The sequence below is a fragment of the Lynx canadensis genome, chromosome X (assembly GCF_007474595.2).
Source record: "Lynx canadensis isolate LIC74 chromosome X, mLynCan4.pri.v2, whole genome shotgun sequence".
NCBI lineage: Eukaryota > Metazoa > Chordata > Mammalia > Carnivora > Felidae > Lynx > Lynx canadensis.
In genome coordinates this window covers 89,169,247-89,187,669 of record NC_044321.2, presented here as the reverse complement: position 1 = coordinate 89,187,669, position 18,423 = coordinate 89,169,247, and the positions used below count along the sequence as shown (strand labels likewise).

Genomic DNA, 18,423 nt, shown 5'->3' with positions numbered 1-18,423 from the left:
TATTGCATAAATTTTAAGACCTTGGGAGTTAGTTACGTGGAGCATGAATATTGAATGCAGTCATGAAACATTTTTGAAAGAATCCTAAGAGTATGCCTTATACTTGTGGTGATCGCTTAACACAGACTTACAACTTCCTTACAAGAAAAAGCTGGTGAGGAAAATGTTTGAATCTCTGGTTAATGTGCCTGGATGAAATCCATGTCATTCTGGCACTCTGCTGACTAAGTAACACTGTTTGCTTCAAAAAAAGTCTCTTCCTTTGGAAGTGGTATTTATACACTGGAGGGACAATAGATTATCAATCTAGAAATTGGTTGGTTTTGTTTGAACAGGAAAGTTTAGAATAAACGATCAAGAAAAGGATTTCTCTTAGGGATGTAAAAATGTGTCTGTAGATGCCCGACATTAGATCATTTTATAACCTGTCCAGTTTCACTGGCAAAGATTCCCAGGAGTGAGAACCTCCCCACCACAGGGTGTAAAGATAAATCAGCTATACTCAGCTGACTAAATGCCCCTCAACTGACAAACACTTAACCCAAGGGAGACGTTTACCAAGAAGTTGGATGTCTTCCCAAGAAAAAAGAGAATTGACAAAGCATGACATGCCACATGCAGATTTGGATTTGCAATGAGAAATTGCAAATGCTCAGTCTGGTCCACTCACCCACAGAGGCACACTAGTCTGAGATGAACTTCTCCAAGTAGGCTGAGACAACCTCTATGAGGTAAAGCCTCAAAAGCTGGTCGCAAGGCTACTTGAAACACTTCAGATCACTATGGAACTAAGGCAGTACAGAAATGCCATGGGATAAGCTGACCTCAGAGAAGATCCTTTATTAGAGCAAAAACAATTGTCAATGATACATGTACTCCACCACACGTGGTCTGCAACAACAGAAATGAAAAGACACATATGAAAGCACTCAAAAGGAATAAATACACATAAGAGTGGCCCTCATTGCCCCCCAGATAACCCTACAAATGGAAAATAATTGTCCTTTTGTCTTCTAAGATGGTTCCACCTGCATTTCTCCCACCACTACCTTACTTCCATATGTTCAAACTAAATCCAAACTTTGACAGCCATTGAGTTGTGGTCCTTTCTTCAACCAGTACTTGGCTGAAGACAATCCCCGACTCCATCCTTATTATTGTTAAATCCCCACATTAGGCTGGCTTCCTTCATATTTTGCTTTTGAATTCACAGAGTGTGATGTACACCGATCTGAAAGACATGGAGGTCAATTTTCAATCTGCATTCTATCTCAAAGAATATAAGAAAAATCACTTGCCTCCTAGTCACTAACCCAAGAAGCGGGAAACCTGAATGTAATCCCTGCTCTGACACAAGCTGGGTTACCATAGGCCATCCTTACACCTCTCTGAACCTGAGATTCTGCCTCTGAAAAATAAGCAGATTGGACTAGATCAGTGGCTATCAGCCTTTTAATTTTTCCCATGAAATCACATCTTGAAGCTAAAACTTATTCAGAACTTCAATGTACTGAAGAGCTCAAAGACTGAATTCCGATGGAGGACGCAATCTTCCAGGCCCCCTCTATGGCTCCCACAGTGGCTACCAGTTGCCTCTACTGAACCTTCAGGCTTCAAGGAACACAATTTGAAAACCATTTGTGTTAGTCCAGGGGCCATCAAACTATGGTCTGCAGGCCAGATTTGGCCTCCTGCCATATCCACTTATTCACTTACTCCCTATGAGTTCTACAGGGAAGAGTTGAGTAGTTGTGACAGGGACCATATAGCCCACCAAGCCAAAAATGGCTAGTATCTCACCCTTGACAGAAAAAGTTTGCTGACCTTTATGCTAAATGAGCTCAACCTTTATGCTAAATGAGCTCCAAGTTTAGTCCCTGCTATCATATTCTATAATATCTGCCTCCAAAGATGTATATGCAAAACATAGATTTGCCATCAGGATCACTTTTCACATTTCTGAATGTGCTGCAAATCCAGACGCACTGTCCCATGGGCAGCAGACTTCCCTGTGCTTACAGTTGTGATTGTGGAGGGAGAAAGTCCTGAATTATGAGCTGTGTGTGCTCCAGTTGATAATTTCCAGTTTTACAACATAGGTCTGTTTCGTTATCAGCAGTCTCCATCTCTCATGTATAGCTCAAAACTTTTAAAGGCCTATCTAGCATATGTGCTGTGATATCAACCAACATTTGAGGGAACATTTAGTAGAGATAATGTCCCTCTGCCTATCTGGACCTCAGCTCCTCCACTTGTAAAACAGATATGGCAATGCCCACCCCTCACGACGACGCAGCCAATGGGGGTGTTTTTGTTTGTTTGTCTTTGGAAGGGAAAATGTAGAGATACAAGATTTGGCCAAGAGTGTATGAAACGGATTAGCCACCTAAAGTTCATCTGAAACAGAAGCACAAGTGTGGCAGGGTTTCTCCAAACTCCTCTGACAGTGAAGAATATTGGAAGCACGCAAACGATGCTAACAACACCGGTTTTGTCAGTTGTTGGAACTGAAGCACATTTTAGAAATGCTAACAATATAATTTGGCCCCCAAATGCAACATTTTCTCAGAGAAGTTGTTTACATCTAGTCCTAAGAAATTGTGATATTTAGATGAGAGCTCAAGGCAATATGCTTCAGATTGAATTCCAGGCAAAATCTACTTCTGTCTTGGGGAAGTTAATAAGCAAATTCTTATATTTCCATAACATCCCTCCTTATGGAAGACACACACTCTTACATATGGATACATAACCACAAACGTGTGCGGTGATTAAGAGTAGATATTATCCTCATTCTATGGTGAAGTTGAGAGATACAGGCAGTTTTAAGTTGACAAAGCCCCATTTGGACCTCGGGTCTCACAACCAAGCCATCTTTCTATAAAACTATTTCCAATGTTCCAGGAGCTAGAAGTCCAGGACAGGGCTGAAAAATGGGCAACCAATGCCAGAAACACTGGCTTTTTCCCCTCCTTCAGCCCCCGGGTTCTTCATTTGCACTAGAACTTGAACAAGCTTGTAGGGCTGTCAAAGGAACAAATACATGCATACATCACCGTGCGGAGCAGTACTAAATTCACTACCTGGAAGGTTGACATGCTATTGGTGATAGTATGAAATACATTACAGACTGCTGAAATTCCACAGGAAACTGGATAATGACCCTCTAAGATTGCTCTAGCAGTCCCAGACTACAAGTCGGCAAAAACTCAGGAAGAACATTGCACACTGAGGAGGCTGAACCTGTCCCTTGCCCTTCAGTGACTACAGGTTGTCCGTGGTGCTCAGAAGAAAATGGGGGATTGGGGAGGCAAATCTGATTTGAAATCTCATTAAGAAGAAGTGTAATTTGTCCCCACTACCTTGGGCATGCCAATCAATGGCTCTGTTCCAGTGACACTCCTCAACAATCTGGTAAACTTTTAGTTAGAAAATGTCTGTTGATAAACCACAGGTGGTTACTCCAGATGATGGCTCCAAACTTCATTTTTCTCTGTGTATATTCAGGGAATATATTTGGATGAGAGTGGGAGGAAAAGAGTTATTAGCATCATATATTGATTGGGGAGGAGGAGACAAATAGTGCCATGCATGGGGTCTGTTGTGTAAATGAATGTTTGATGCTTACCTTGGTGGCTTTATTTAGGTGCAAACAGGAGAAAAGAGGGAAAAGTTGAAAATGCTCACTGTACCTCTCATCTTGTGCACTTGTTTCTTTCAGTATAATGGTTCTCGTCCAAGGGAAGAATGGGAAATGTGGCACCCGACTCTGATTGCGGAAGCACTGTTTGCAATATCCAACATTTTAAGTTCGTTGCGTCTCATATCCCTGTTCACAGCCAACTCCCACTTGGGGCCTCTGCAGATCTCTTTGGGGCGCATGCTGCTTGATATCCTCAAATTCCTCTTTATCTACTGCCTGGTACTGCTGGCTTTTGCCAACGGACTGAACCAGCTTTACTTTTACTATGAGACCAGAGCGATCGATGAACCAAACAACTGCAAGGGAATCCGATGTGAGAAACAGAATAATGCCTTCTCCACGTAAGACCCCCCCCTCTCTTTTTCCTTTTTCTGCTTTCTCCTTCTTTGCTCCATTTTCAGTCCACAGCTTTGTCACTACCTTTTGAAAGTGCACACAAAGCTCACTCAGGGATCAACCCAAAGGGTCTGAGGTAGAGAGAGGGCCTTCTCTGGATATAGAGGCCTCGGAGAGGAAGCAGTTAGGTAAGGGAGGAAAGCGACACACACACACACACGGGCTCCCAGGAACTCATCTAAAGATTTAGTTTTGAATTATTTTGGTAGTATCTCATATTTTTAAAGGAATTGATGGGAAGGGGATAAATAATTCCTCATTCAAAAAAGCATCGCTAACCAAGGAAATGAAAGAGCAAGGCTATTCCTCTGAACACGTGATTACCAAAGCTAACTTAATTATTCTGAATCAAGAACAAAGGAAAAGGAAAGATCAGAAATATCTTAATGCACCCTGGGACATGGTGATTCATAATAAGAAATAAGAAATATTGGGGATTGTGTATGAATAAGAAATATTCATAATAAGAAATCAGAAATACATATTTCTGGCACAGAGCTCTCAAAAGCCTTGGAATTTCCTAAGGGCTGAGAGCGAGAACAAGGGTGTCTTTTCTTATGTTAAGGAAGTGACTTTTGACCTCCACCTAAGGATGGAAGCTGGTTGCCAGGGGAATCAACCTCGCAACTAGAGGGTTCAAACATTGGGTCCAACCCCTCAACCACCGGGGAAAAGAGAAGAGCTGAAGATTGAGTTCAGTCACCAGTGGCCAATGAGTTTAATCAATCATGGCTGGGTAATGAAGCCTCGCCCCCAAACCCAAAAGGACAGGTTTTGGAGAGCTGCCAGGTTGGTGACCACATGGAGATTCGGGGACAATGGTGCACCTGGAGAGGACATGGAAGCTCTGCACCCTGTCCCCCTACTTTGTTCTATATGCATCTCTTCCATCCGCCTGCTCCTGGGTTGTATCCTTTTATAATAAGCCAATAATCTAGTAATTGAAATGTTTGAGTTCTGTAGCCACTCTAGCAAATTAATTGAACCCAAAAAAAGAAGGTTGTGGGAGTACCTAGTCTATAACCGGTCAGTCAGAAGCACAGGTAACAACCCGAACTTGCGACTGACATTTAACGTGGGGGATAAAGGGGCAGTCTTGTGGGACTGAGATCTTAATCCGTAGAATTTAAGATTATCTCCCAGTAGTGTCAGAATTGGGTTGGATTATAGGACACCCAGCTGTTGATTGGAGAATTTGTGATGTGCGGGGAAATTCTCCCCACACCCATACATTGGGTTCAGAAGCTCTTAGTTGGCATAAGAGAAATGGGATTTGCTAAAAGAGCCCTGAATCATGGAAACACGTTATTAGGGAAAAGAAAAGATAAAAGTCACGGGTCATGAAATTGGTTTGTTTGATGTGATGTCAGCTAGGGAGAGAGCATGTAGAGGAAAAGACAAAGAGACATCTAAAAATGTGACTGTGGGATCACAGGGGATTTCTGCATACTTAGTTTTGCTTAACTATTTTCTAAATTTCTCCATATTGTGGGATTTTTAACAATGAATCATGATGAAAGCTTTTGTTTTAAGAGAAAAGTATCAAAAGCCCATTGCTTGCTTCCATTTGCAGAAGACCCTATACAGAAGACCCTATAAATCTAGGGGTGCTGGATGGCTCAGTCTGTTAGGCGTCTGACTCTTGATTTCAGCTCAGGTCATGATCTCATGGTTCATGGGACTGAGCCCCGTGTCAAGCTCTGCACTGACAGTGTGGAGCTTGCTTGGGATTCTCTCTCTCCCTCTCTCTCTCTGCCCCTCCCCCATTCACTCTGTCTCTCAAAATAAATAAATAAACTTAAAAAAAGAAAAGAAAAGATAAAAGGGCAGGAGATGATGAGCCTTTGATCCCTGGATAGCTACCTAGTCACCCACAGTGTGAAACTTCAGCTGTGCTGCGGTCAGTTACTCAAGGTAAAAGTCAGCAATGGAATTTAGAAATGATAGTGTTCGAGATGAAGTTTTTTTTTCTACCCTCCAAAGGTTCTTCTGGCTGGTCTAAAATTAAATTGACATGAGATGGATTAATAGGAGAAAATCAAATTTAATTTCGTATGTACAGAAACCCCACATACATGAGAAGTTCAAAGACAGAAAGGAAAAAGGAAGTATATATGGCATCCCGAGCTAAGGAATGGGATAGAGGCCTGGGGTTTCAAAGGGTGATTCACAGGACAGTAAGAAGAGTAGATGTTTGGCAGTTGTTTGCCCTCCCATACAGAAGGATCACTCAGATAAAATTTATCTCTGGTAAAATTCCAATTTAAATTCTTCTAGGTAGTTAAAAGAGGGGCAAAAGTTTCTCTTGAGCCTTCCGGGTCTTGATTGCCTTCCGCTCAAAATAGCTCAGATGCCAAAATGGCATACTTTGGGGAGACTTGTTCTAAACCGCTTCAGTAATAAACCCAACTCTTAAGAAGGAGTTAGCTCATTGGATATATAAGGGAATGCAAAATAAGAACTATGCTAAACACACAATCCCTCGGTTATTATCCATAATAGCTACAATGAAAGTAAAAGAAAAGTGCTGGGTTGGGCCTTGATGCTAAACCAAGCTCAGATTTAGGTCAATCCGAGTTTGGGTCACTAGCCTCAAAGCCAGCCCTGAAGGTAAAAATTGTACAGGGACAACAGAAGGCCCCTATAAGACCTCTGGTCACCAAAAAGGTAGTCAGTGTGGGGGAGGGCAAAATCAAGAAACTATTGAAACCAGAGACTATAAAGAATTTTTTTCATTTCGTAGATCAGTATCATCAATTTCCTGAAGAACCTTTGCTAAAATAGATTATGAGAGTAACTAATTTAGGGGCTGCGTCTTTGGTTTTCAATACTGTGGAGTGAGTGGAAGGGCATGTTTGGGTTGATATAGGACCCACAGTTCACGACTGAACAATCACAGATGGCTATATGTGATCCAGATACACAGGAGGTTATTCCTAAAGGGAACGACCAGCCTGGTTAACTGGATAAAAGTCACTGTAGGGTCTGTTTACCCTGAGAAGGGGGACTTCTCAACTCCCCCTATGAATCTCAAGTGGAATACCCCAGATGAAGCCAGTAACATGCTTCATACACAAGCTACGTGGAACTGAGCTTAAGATGACTGTGATATTTGCCTACTGAATATATATGCCCATTACGTGGGTCATGGTAAATGCTGTGGTTAAGGGGTCTCTTTCACGTGGGCCCCACATATAACCTTACTGCTGCAAAACCAAAACACAGTCTGGGAAGCCTTTGCCAATTTATGGTCTCAGCTTTCCCTCATGGGTCTTAATAAAAACATTAGGTTAATTAACAAGAGAATAGGAAGAGGCCACAAAGGTGGAAGCTTTTAAACAGTTTTTAAGGAATGAGGTGAATAAAGCAAATATTGGTAGGAACAAAAGAAAGAGGAAACAGAGGAGTCCCAGGGCTCATCCCACAGGATGGAAACCCTTAGATGGTTATTAAGAAATGAGATGAATAAGACAGACATTGATAGGGTTAAAGATTTTAATACAGCACTATCAAAGGCTGGGAGGGCCAAAGGAACTCTGTGATGGTCCCCCCAAATTAAAGGGCCCCAAATAAGTCTACTCTATTTATCCCAGTTTGGAGAATTTTAAAAAGCCGGTGGGCAAAAATTACAATGAGAAACCTGACCACCAACCATTTGGGGCAGTGTTTGGGCAGATTAGTCAAGCTAAAGATTGACAAAAGGCCCAGGGTCCCTTGGCTCAAGAGTGGGTAAAACGGTCAGAGGGTGGAAAAGAGAAGTTTCCAGGCCCCATTAATACAGAAATCCTCCGGGGCACCTGGGTGGCTCAGTCGGTGAAGCGTCCGACTTCGGCTCAGGTCATGATCTCGCAGTCCGTGAGTTCGAGCCCCGCGTCGGGCTCTGGGCTGATGGCTCAGAGCCTGGAGCCTGCTTCCGATTCTGTGTCCCCTTCTTTCTCTGCCCCTCCCCCGTTCATGCTCTGTCTGTCTCTGTCTCAAAAATAAATAAACGTTAAAAAAAAAATTAAAAAAAAAATACAGAAATCCTCCTAATGCTGGTACCAAAACCCATTGGTGAAGCCTTGACTCAGGCTACAATGGATTGAGACAATATAAATATGTAAGGGTAGGGCAGCTGGCTGGCTCAGTCAGTGGAGCTCATAACTCTCGATCACAGAGTCATGAGTTCACGCCCTACGTCAGGCATAGAGCTTAAAAAGAAGTAAAAAAATAAAAATAAAAATGCAAGGGTTGATACGATCATGAAAGATGGAATGTTTGAGCAGGCTTTATGTAAAAACATTGTGTCTCCTTTACCTAGATATTTTTATGGGAATGGACCTTATGTCTGGCTGGGGAAAACTTCCACTACCTAGTATTATGAAACCAAAGCCTGTCAATGAAATCCTAATAGAGACTAGAGGTAGGAACACAAGAGTGGATGGAATTAAGGTAAAAGTTTGTAGAATGGGTATGTTTGAACAGGCTCTATGCAAAGTGGTTGCATCTCTTTTATCTGATTGTACTGTGGGGATGGACATTATATCTGGGGAGTGTTTCTCCTACCTAGTATTGCAAGACAGAAGGCAAGTAAACCCACCCTTCAAGCAATATTAATTGGGAATGCTTCATAAGAACCAACAAGATTGCCTGAGTCCACACAGTGTGGAATAAAAGCTGAAATGCTGGCAGGGACAAGTTCTCTGTGCTGTAGCCCAAGAAAAGCATAGACTGGGCTTATGGTAAAAGCCTGTGTGCACCTCCCAGTGACAACTGCACCCCTTTCACAGGAGCAAGCTAGAAAGGCAACAGGCTGAGGGCAAGATTCGAATCAATTCGCCTTCTGAGATTAATTTAAGGTTTCAGGTGGGCCAAAGGGCACTGAGCACTGATCAGAAATGTCTCCCTTTCCCACTTGGGATGCAAGAGACAGCTCAGGGGGCGCCTGGGTGGCGCAGTCGGTTAAGCGTCCGACTTCAGCCAGGTCACGATCTCGCGGTCCGTGCGTTCGAGCCCCGCGTCAGGCTCTGGGCTGATGGCTCAGAGCCTGGAGCCTGTTTCCGATTCTGTGTCTCCCTCTCTCTCCCCGTTCATGCTCTGTCTCTCTCTGTCCCCAAAATAAATAAACGTTGAAAAAAAAATTAAAAAAAAAAAAAAAAAAAGAGACAGCTCAGGATCCTGTCCATGCCCACTGCCTCCAGACGCATGGAATTCCTACACCTTTTCTTTATAAACTCAACATCTATTTCTTTAGGACCTTCAAGCCTCCAGAATGGCTTTTATTTTTCTGACAGATCATTGTTAGGAGAAACAGACGAAAAGAAAATAGGCACGTGACAGGAAATTTGTTAGGTTCCAGGAGAGGTCTTGGGCTTACCCAAGACTCAGTGTCCTCTAACTTGTCCACCTCAAACCCCAGTTCTGGAAAGTGCCACTCATTACCACTGGTGTTCACAGTGATGACTCCAAGGTCATGAGAGGTTTTTAGTCATTAAAGTATGATACATTTTTCTCTTTAACCCTATAAACTAAGGCAGTTCAGTGAACTCAGACATTCTAGAAATGTGCTCAATAACAAAAGCCAGGGGAAAAAAAAAGAGTTTCTTTGCACCCAAGTTTGGACCAGTAGAGAGGGGAAAAAACAATGCTATGTAGATTACCCCTATTATTTGTTTCTAGCAGCATTTCCTAAAATCGGTTACAAAACACCATAGTTCACAGGGATGTTAACAGACCAGACATAATAGAAAAGGATATATGATCCAATGAGCTTGGAAATGCTAGGACAAACTTTCAAAGGTTTCTTCACTGCAGGTCTTCTCAGAGACATTTCATTTTGGATACACGATGTAGGGAAAGATTTCCCCAAATGCATTGGCCAGGACGATGTACCAATGAACAGAGTTTGAAAAATGTTGGCTCACTCCAATGCCCCTTTTGCAGCACCCGCTAATCCCCCTCCATTAGGCTACACCTCCTGCCTCTCTCCTCAGAAGGGGGAAAATCTCGGATAGGGAAATCAGATTCCTGTGAAAGGGAAAAGAGGCCAAAATGGGTTGACAAGAAGATTTTGCTGTTTTGGTTAAGCTAACCAGGAGTGTATAATGACAACTGGTCACCTTGCTAGTGCCTCTTCACTAGGACCTGCTTCCTCTCCTGCATTACTCTAGAGGCAGAACTCGCATCAACCTGTTTTCAATATAAAGAGCAATTCTGTAGTAGCTTGAGCACCAGGAGACTGCATGTGTTCACATCAAAGGGTTTAACAGGATTGAACATCTGAATGCAAGGTGCCTTCCAGGAGGCCAGGTCCCCTGCCAATTACCCTTTCAATGTGAACTCTGCTGAAGAAGTTTACGAAATGCCTTGTTGCAAGTTTGTAGTCATTATTAACACCCCGGTTGCCAACTGACATTTTGTTCCCATCGCTTGCCCAGCAGGGACAATTGACAAGAATGGGCACCTGGTATACACAAAAATTATACCTTGGGGCATTGGGTATGAAGAAGCATTGTCATACTAGGGCCAAATCAGCAGTAATGTTACCTCAACTTTTCCTCTAGGTATCAATTTGTTTCCTCCATAGAGGTCTGACTCAGCGTTGTTTTCTTTTAAATACCTCAACTCGGGCATTTATATATAATACCTGCTAAAATACATACTACTTGGTCAGCGTAGGGAAAAACTCAACTTTTAGAGAAAGAGAAAGCGAACTCATTTATATACCTGACATAAATTATGCCATAAGCTTACTGTCATCCTTTTCCTTCTGATTCTCCAGAGATGCCTTTGCTATTCTTTGGCTTAAAAAGAAAAAGAACAGATATTTTCCCCAGGGAACACGGTTCAAGAGGACCTCATTGTTCTTGCTGATAAATACATGACAAGACTATTGGCAGTTAAAGCCTAGTATTCCATCCTGGGAACCCCTGGCCTTCATTTACTGTTGAGAGTAGTGATTGGGAAGGCATCATCATTCTGAGGGCATGGGACTTGTGAGAGAAAAAGGGTAGAAGTGGCAGGAGCTAACTCGCAGGTCCTATGTCTCCTTCTGAGGTTCCAGCCCTCAATTCCAGATGCCTTCTGCACACACATGGCTGTGTTACGGGCCTCGCAAAACACAAAATGTCCCAAACTGAATTCCATTATCTCCATACCCTCACCCCAAACCTACTTCCCCTTCAATCCCTCATCTTATTAAATGACACCAGTCTGAATCCTAGGAATCATCTATGACTTAACATCTTCTTCACACGACACATCCAGGCTCTCACTCAGCCCTATCTGTTGTACTTCCTAAGTATCTCTTGAATTCATCCTTTATATATATATATATATATATATATATATATATATATATACACAGAGATACACACAGAGCACTGGTCTCCTTGCCTCCAGTCTTCTTTTTCCTCCAAACAATTTCACACCTGTCTCACAGAAGTTTTTTTTCTAAATACCAGTCTCATTTTGTCACCACCCAGCTTCGTGCCTGCCCCGTAGTGGAATCTTCTCAAGTGTAAAACCCACCTCTTTACCACATCTCGCAGGGCCTTGGTACTCTGGACCCCAACTCTCCAGCCTCTCACTCGTCTTCCCCAGAGTCAACATCCTGTTCTCCCCAACTATAGGAGGATGTCTTGGCCCTATGGGTGTTTGCACATCCCACACCATTCCACCTGCCTGGAATGCCCATCCCTAGCTGGCCAGCCTGGAAAACTCTTACCCATCTTTCAAGCCTCTGCTGAAAAATTACCTGGTCTTTTATGTCTCTTCTTACCCATTCCAACCCCACTCTCAGTTACAGGCTCCTTCTGTGTTTGTTCCCCATGGCATTCTAAGCACATTTCCGTGACAATATAACCTGTTGTGTGTGAGTCATTTGTTGTCTCTTTCACCCACCAGACCCCCCACTTTAGTAAACCTTGCACCTACCACAGAGGCCTAAGACATAACGATGTTCAACATGCCTACCCTATCCTCGATTTTAGAAGATTGACTTTGGCACTTCCCCCCTCATATGGCTGAAGTATCTGGCCATACTGAAGTATCTGAGAATCAAGTATTACAATACATGCAAAGCACTTAGCACAGTGTCACTCTGCTGATCCATTTTTAGCTTGCTGTCAGAAAGAAAATCCTTGGCATTTCTCCTACATCCCTCATCCTGAATTTGGGCACTTGGCCTAAGAGCAAAGCTCTATATTGATCCCTATCAAATTTCATCTTGTTAGTTCCAGCCCATTGCTCCACGCTGTTGAAACCTTTCTGAATCTTGATCCTGTCATCCCATCTATTAGCTATCCTTCCCAGTCTTGTGTCATCTGAGGATCTTAGAAACTTGCCATCTCTTCTTATCCAAAGCATGGATTAAAATGTCAGACAGGCTTGATATTCACTGGGTGGAATATGGGCAGCTATTAAAACGATACACGCAAAGACTCTGGATATACACCAAAAGTGCCGTACCCCAAATGTGTAGTTTTTAAAAACACAAAAATTTTACACACTATGACTACATCCATGTACAACCACGTATGGAAATGAATGACAATCTATAAAGACAAGAACGAAGTGTAAAGGTTAACAATAGTCATAAAAATATGTAATATATACTGAGCGCTAGGTCGACGCACTAGTACAAAATGAGCTTTACGTGGATTAACTCATTTAATTCTCACAACCATGCTATGAGGTAGGCACTATCATTATTGCCCGTTCTACAGACAGAGAAATGAGGGTGCAAAGCAGTTAGACAGGCTGCCTGTAGTCATACAGACGGTAAGTGGCAGAGTCAGGATTTCAATCCAGGCATACAAGCTGTAGTCTGTGCTTGTATCCAGGGGCACAGTAGAAGACTGGTTTTGTAAAGTTACATAAAATTTGTTGCGTCAAGTTGCAATAATCATGAATACAAGCAAAGCGATAAGACAGAGCCATGACCCGGAAGGTCACTTGGGACCTCCTTGTAGACCCACTCCATTTATTTGTGGCTATTACTGCTTAATCAGTGATGATTTCTCTACCTACCATTCAGCCCTTCTTATCCCATCTTATTTGCATGGATATGAACTCAGCCCCCATCAAAGGCTCTTCTTTATGTTCTGGCCAGATTTTAAAGGTTGTTATTGACTGTGTCCTCTTTTCCCCCCTATTTTAAGTTCATAGCCTTCCTGCTACTCTTATCACAGGATGATACCAATTATCTGTACTTTCCTTAGTTGTGCGCTTCTCCTGTCATCTCTATCAGATTTATTCAACAAACGTGTTTTCACCAACTGCTACGCGCCAGCCAATGAGGATACTAAGAAGGCACCTCTATCCTTAAGAAGCTCATAGTCTAATGGAGAATATGAGCAAATAATTCGAATAGCTGCCATTTTTTTTTTAATTTTTTTTTAACGTTTATTTACTTTTGAGACAGAGAGAGACAGAGCATGAATGGGGGAGGGTCAGAGAGAGACAGGGAGACACAGAATCTGAAACAGGCTCCAGGCTCTGAGCTGTCAGCACAGAGCCCGATGCGGGGCTCGAACTCACGGACCATGAGATCATGACCTGAGCCGAAGTCAGAAGCTTAACCGACTGAGCCACCCAGGCGCCCCGAATAGCTGCCATTTTTAATGCTTCTGCCAAACACTGTGCAGGGTGCATTACATGCAGCATCTTATGTAATAGAGAATGGTGGTTATGCATGTGGGCTCCAGAGTCAGAAGAGCCTGGTCAAAATCCTACCTTTGCCACTTCCTACCAGTGTGACCACTCTGTGCCTTAGTTTCCCATCTGAAAAAGATAAAAGAATAGTACCTACTTCTCAGGGTTATTTTGAGAATCAAACAATACAAGACCCGCAAAGCACTTAGCACATTGCCTGGCACGTAATGAGAGCACAGTAAATGTTAGCAATTAGTATTTATCCTGCCAATAAACTATTCTAGAGGTGAGGAAACTCGAAGTTTAAAGAGGTGATTTAAGGGGTGCCTGGGTGGCTCAGTTGTTTGAGTGCCTGACTTCGGCTCAGGTCATGATTTCGAGGGTTCCTGAGTCTCCCTCTCTCTCTGCCCTCCCCTCCGCCCCCGCACTCTGTCTCTCTCTGTCTCAGAAATAAATAAACACTAAATTTTTTTTTAAAAAAGAGGTTATTTAACTTTGACAAAGTCAAATAGTTAATAAGGGGAGGAGTCTAAAGTTTGCTCTTAACCACTCCCCTCTACTGGGTCTATAATGTGATATATGTCTTTGTAGAATCAGGCTAAGATGCTATGGAAGAACAAAAGAGGGGCATCTAACCCAACCTTGTGGGGAAGGAGTCAGGGCAGGACAAACAAGACTTGGGTAGAGAAGAAGACAGGATGAAAGTGGAGACTAGAAGTTGGGAGCATGGCAGGAACATGCCATCCAGAGTTAGAAGCGTGTTAAATCCATGATGGACTAAGAAGTTGCGAGTCTAGGAAACTGCAGAAGAAACTCCAGTCCTTCACTGGTATGAATTAAGTCCAGAGGGGTAAACCCTCTCCGTGGTCCTTCTACCTTTTGAAAGATGAACTCCCCGTCTCAAAAATGAGACTTTCAGAAAGTGCCCGGAAGACTGCAGTTCCCATCTCTATTCTACTGTGCCCCTCTTAGCTTTGTGATCTATTTGTGGATGGTCTCAACATGCTCCAAGTTCCCCCTTAACCAGCTGGGATGGATTTGTCTTCCATACATTTAATATCAACTCTCCTTGAATCTTTGTATCCTCAATTTGTGCCCCTCTTTCAACTAACAAGTCCCATATGTCTGTTTACTCTTTGCTTTATTTAGAATTTTTATTTAAATGGATTATCTTCTTTAAAATCATATGCTTTAAAATCAAAAAGACGTTCCTTTGGTATTAGGATTCTAGGGTTTAGTCAACAAGTCTTCCCATCCCTGTGATGATTTTATTATGGGCCTGGGCACCAAATAATGCCCACCCCCCTAGGTAGTGGCTCTTTCCCTGTGGATTCAATTGTGTCTAGAAGCCACAGGGCTTTCTACGAATGTATCACTAGAATGCTCTTATCTACCCCATACGTCAGTCATCCATTTTACCTGGGCATGCCCTTCAACAAGCCAGCTTCTCTTAGTGGCCAGGCCATAATGTGACATTTTGTGCCCCGTGTGGAAGGCATTCTCAATATAAAGTACCAAAACTGAGGAATGACCTTTTTGCCTTTTTTTCCTCTCTTGTACAATTGTACATATAGACTCTCCCTGACTAGAATATCACCATAGTTGCGGGAAGATTTTAAATGCTTGAACTTCCACTTTTAGGGAACCTTGATATCAGTCATTGGAACAGCTAGTAGTAAGCTCTACACTCAAACGTTAACCATTGCAATTTTAATTGTTAATGGCGGTACAGGAGTATAATGCCATCTATTCTGGGGAAACAACCAATGACCTAAGACCCTGCCAACATATCAATGATACACTTGCCTCAGCCTCTGTTATTGGCTACCTGCTTGGGCCACTGCTGGCCTCCCACCTGCCCTGATTTCAAATGGACCCTGCCACGTCCGGGTTGTGCCCTCTTGGTACAACCAGACTCCTGAGCCCCGTATCTTTCCTTTCTTTGACCCTCTGCCTGGCTCTATAATGAACTGCATTGCCTGGCCCTGACTTTTAGACTCTCCTGGAAATTCAGATCCTGTGAGAAGTCTGACTTGCCATATTCTGGTTCTTGTGCCCTGGCCCCTGAACTCCAAGCTCTCGGCTTACTTTTGATTCTCAAATGGTTCACCAACTGGCCCTTTGTTTCTTCAAACAAAAAGCAAATTTCTTCCTTCTAGGCTAGCTCACAAGCAGTGTGCTACTGGAAGAATCATGGAAGTGACCTGTGATGATAAGAGAAGAGCCATTTAACAGGTTGAAAAGAACCATGTGCATGTTTCCCAGGCATGGGCTCCATGAAGGAGGCTCCGTGAGAGTCAGGCCAGTGCAGACAGAGAATAGCCTTCATCAGAATGACTAACCCCATTGTGCAGCCTACTGACCGTGCAATTGTCAATGGGCCTGGAGACTCCTAGACTCTAATCCCTCGATAAGAGTAATAGTAATAGTTAATAAGTGTTCATTCTTTTATCTACCAAGTATTAGTGAGTGCCTGTCCTGTGCCAGGTACATTGTAGCTGTATGTCTCTGCCCTCACAGAGCTGACATTCTAGTGGGGATGGACAGAAAGTAAACATTTTAACAAAAAAAATATTTCATATAATTTTAGGGAGTTTGAAATGCTACAGAGAAAATAAAACGAGACAGTATGATAGAAAAAAAAACTCGTGGAGCTACTTTTGGTAGAGTGACCAATGAAAGCTCCTCTGAAGAAGTGGCATTTGAGCTGAGACTCCAATGATGATGAGACAGTCCTGCAAAGATCTGGGGGAAGATCAGTCCCAGATAGAAGGAATCCTTAAAACATTTCCCACATTCCCCCCCACCGATGAACCCAAGAACGAATCCCTAAGTCTTTCAAAATACACTGCACTCTAAAAACAACATATTTTGAGCGATTGAAACAGGACACCTAATCTTAAAGTAGCATTTCTTATTTTCTGCACCTCAACCATGTGCTTCAGAAATGGCTGATTTGTGCCACCCAGAGCCGGCTGCCTTTTATTGCTACATTCACAGATTTCTGAATATGAGGCCAGAGAAACCCTAGACACCAAAAACATATCATTGCAGAGTTAGGTATTTGGAGGTGGATACTACAAGAGGAAACGATAATTTGTGAAGCCATCTAAAATAATGCTGCAGTGGTTTGGGGAGGTGAGATGGAATTGGATTTGAATTCTGGCTCAGCACTTGAGTGACCTCTGAATCTCGGTTTCCTCAGCAGGAACAATAAAGATTTTACAAGGATTATAATGATCAGTTATGGAAAAGTGCTTAACATGTTTATATATAGTAAATTCTCAGTAATTGTCAGGCAACATATCATTTAAAACAATCTACACAGGGGCACCTGGGTGGCTCCATCGGTTAAGCATCCGACTTCGGCTCAGGTCATGATTTCTCACGGTTGGTGGGTTCGAGCCCCGTGTTGGGCTCTGTGCTCACAGCTCAGAGCTTGGAGCCTGCTTCGGATTCTGTGTCTACCCTCGTTCTCTGCCCTCCCTGGCTCACACTCTGTGTCTCTCTCCAAAAAATAAACAAACATTAAAAAAATTAAAACAATCTACGTGAAGCCTTAATTCAAGGGTCTTTGAGCTCCTCCACTGAGCTTAGCACCATGTGGGGCCCTGTCGGAACCACAAAAGAAGTATCAGAAATGGTAACTGGTTCACATCCACTCAGCTAGCAAATGACAGAGCTGAGATGTTTAACCTAGAACAATTTAACCCAAGCACTATATTCTCAACTACTCATCTACCGTCTTTGTGTAATTAGAAAGGTGATAAGTCATGTGGTCTCAAGATGAAAGAGAAAGTTTGGCAAAGGAAGTAGCCCTTGCAATAAGTCTTAGGAAAGTATAGGCTCTGTGTAGACTGAGAAAAGAGAAATGGTATTCTAGGTGCAAGAGGAAAGCGTAAGACATAGAAGTGGTAACAAACAAATAAACACACCTGATTGGTTTGTGTGGACAAAGAGACCAAAAGGAGTGAGATCATCAGTCTGCCTGATGGGACATAAGTCTGGCAAGTCCCTTATTAAGCAGATCCCGTTTTTGGTCTCTTTTTCTTGCTCTTCCTAGAGAATTAACTAACCTGCTCTTTGACCTCTTTTAGGCTGTTTGAAACCCTTCAGTCACTCTTCTGGTCTGTATTTGGCCTTCTAAATCTCTATGTTACCAACGTGAAAGCCAGACATGAGTTCACAGAGTTTGTGGGAGCTACCATGTTTGGGACATACAACGTCATCTCCCTGGTGGTGCTGCTGAACATGCTGATTGCCATGATGAACAACTCTTACCAGCTTATTGCCGTGAGTAGTTTGCTTTACAAGGGTGATTGCTTGATTTCAAGGAGTGATCACGTTGGCGTGGAGCCCATTGGAAGCTCAATGAAGCAGTCTGTCTGCATCAAGTATTTTACATTAGCCTTCTCAGTTGTTAAAGTATTTCTTTCCAAAGCAAGTCAGTTTGGACTCTTAGTCCATTGACTGTCAGTAATTTAGAAGAGGATGTTCTAGTTAATAAGACTTTCTGGTAGCCTGTTAAAAAATGTGTTTACAATTCTGAATCGATTTTCTTGCCTTACAAAGGAGAGCTCGGGAGCTATGAGGGAGCACACTTTGGCTATCATTTGTCGCCCCACGAATTTTTAGGGTTGATTGAGCTAATTGGTTCTCTAGGCAGGAGGGTCCTATCTCCCTCTTCACTG

At 42.8% G+C, this 18,423-nt stretch overlaps 1 protein-coding gene across 1 annotated transcript in view; it reads left to right on the top strand.

The window, feature by feature from the left end:
* Positions 1-18,423, top strand: part of TRPC5 (transient receptor potential cation channel subfamily C member 5) — a 152,191-nt gene that overhangs the window by 101,396 nt on the left and 32,372 nt on the right. Inside the window, exons 6-7 of the mRNA XM_030306324.1 lie at positions 3,722-4,044; positions 17,830-18,025. Of these exons, the coding sequence (XP_030162184.1) occupies positions 3,722-4,044; positions 17,830-18,025 (519 nt within the window). The remainder of the gene's footprint in view (positions 1-3,721; positions 4,045-17,829; positions 18,026-18,423) is intronic.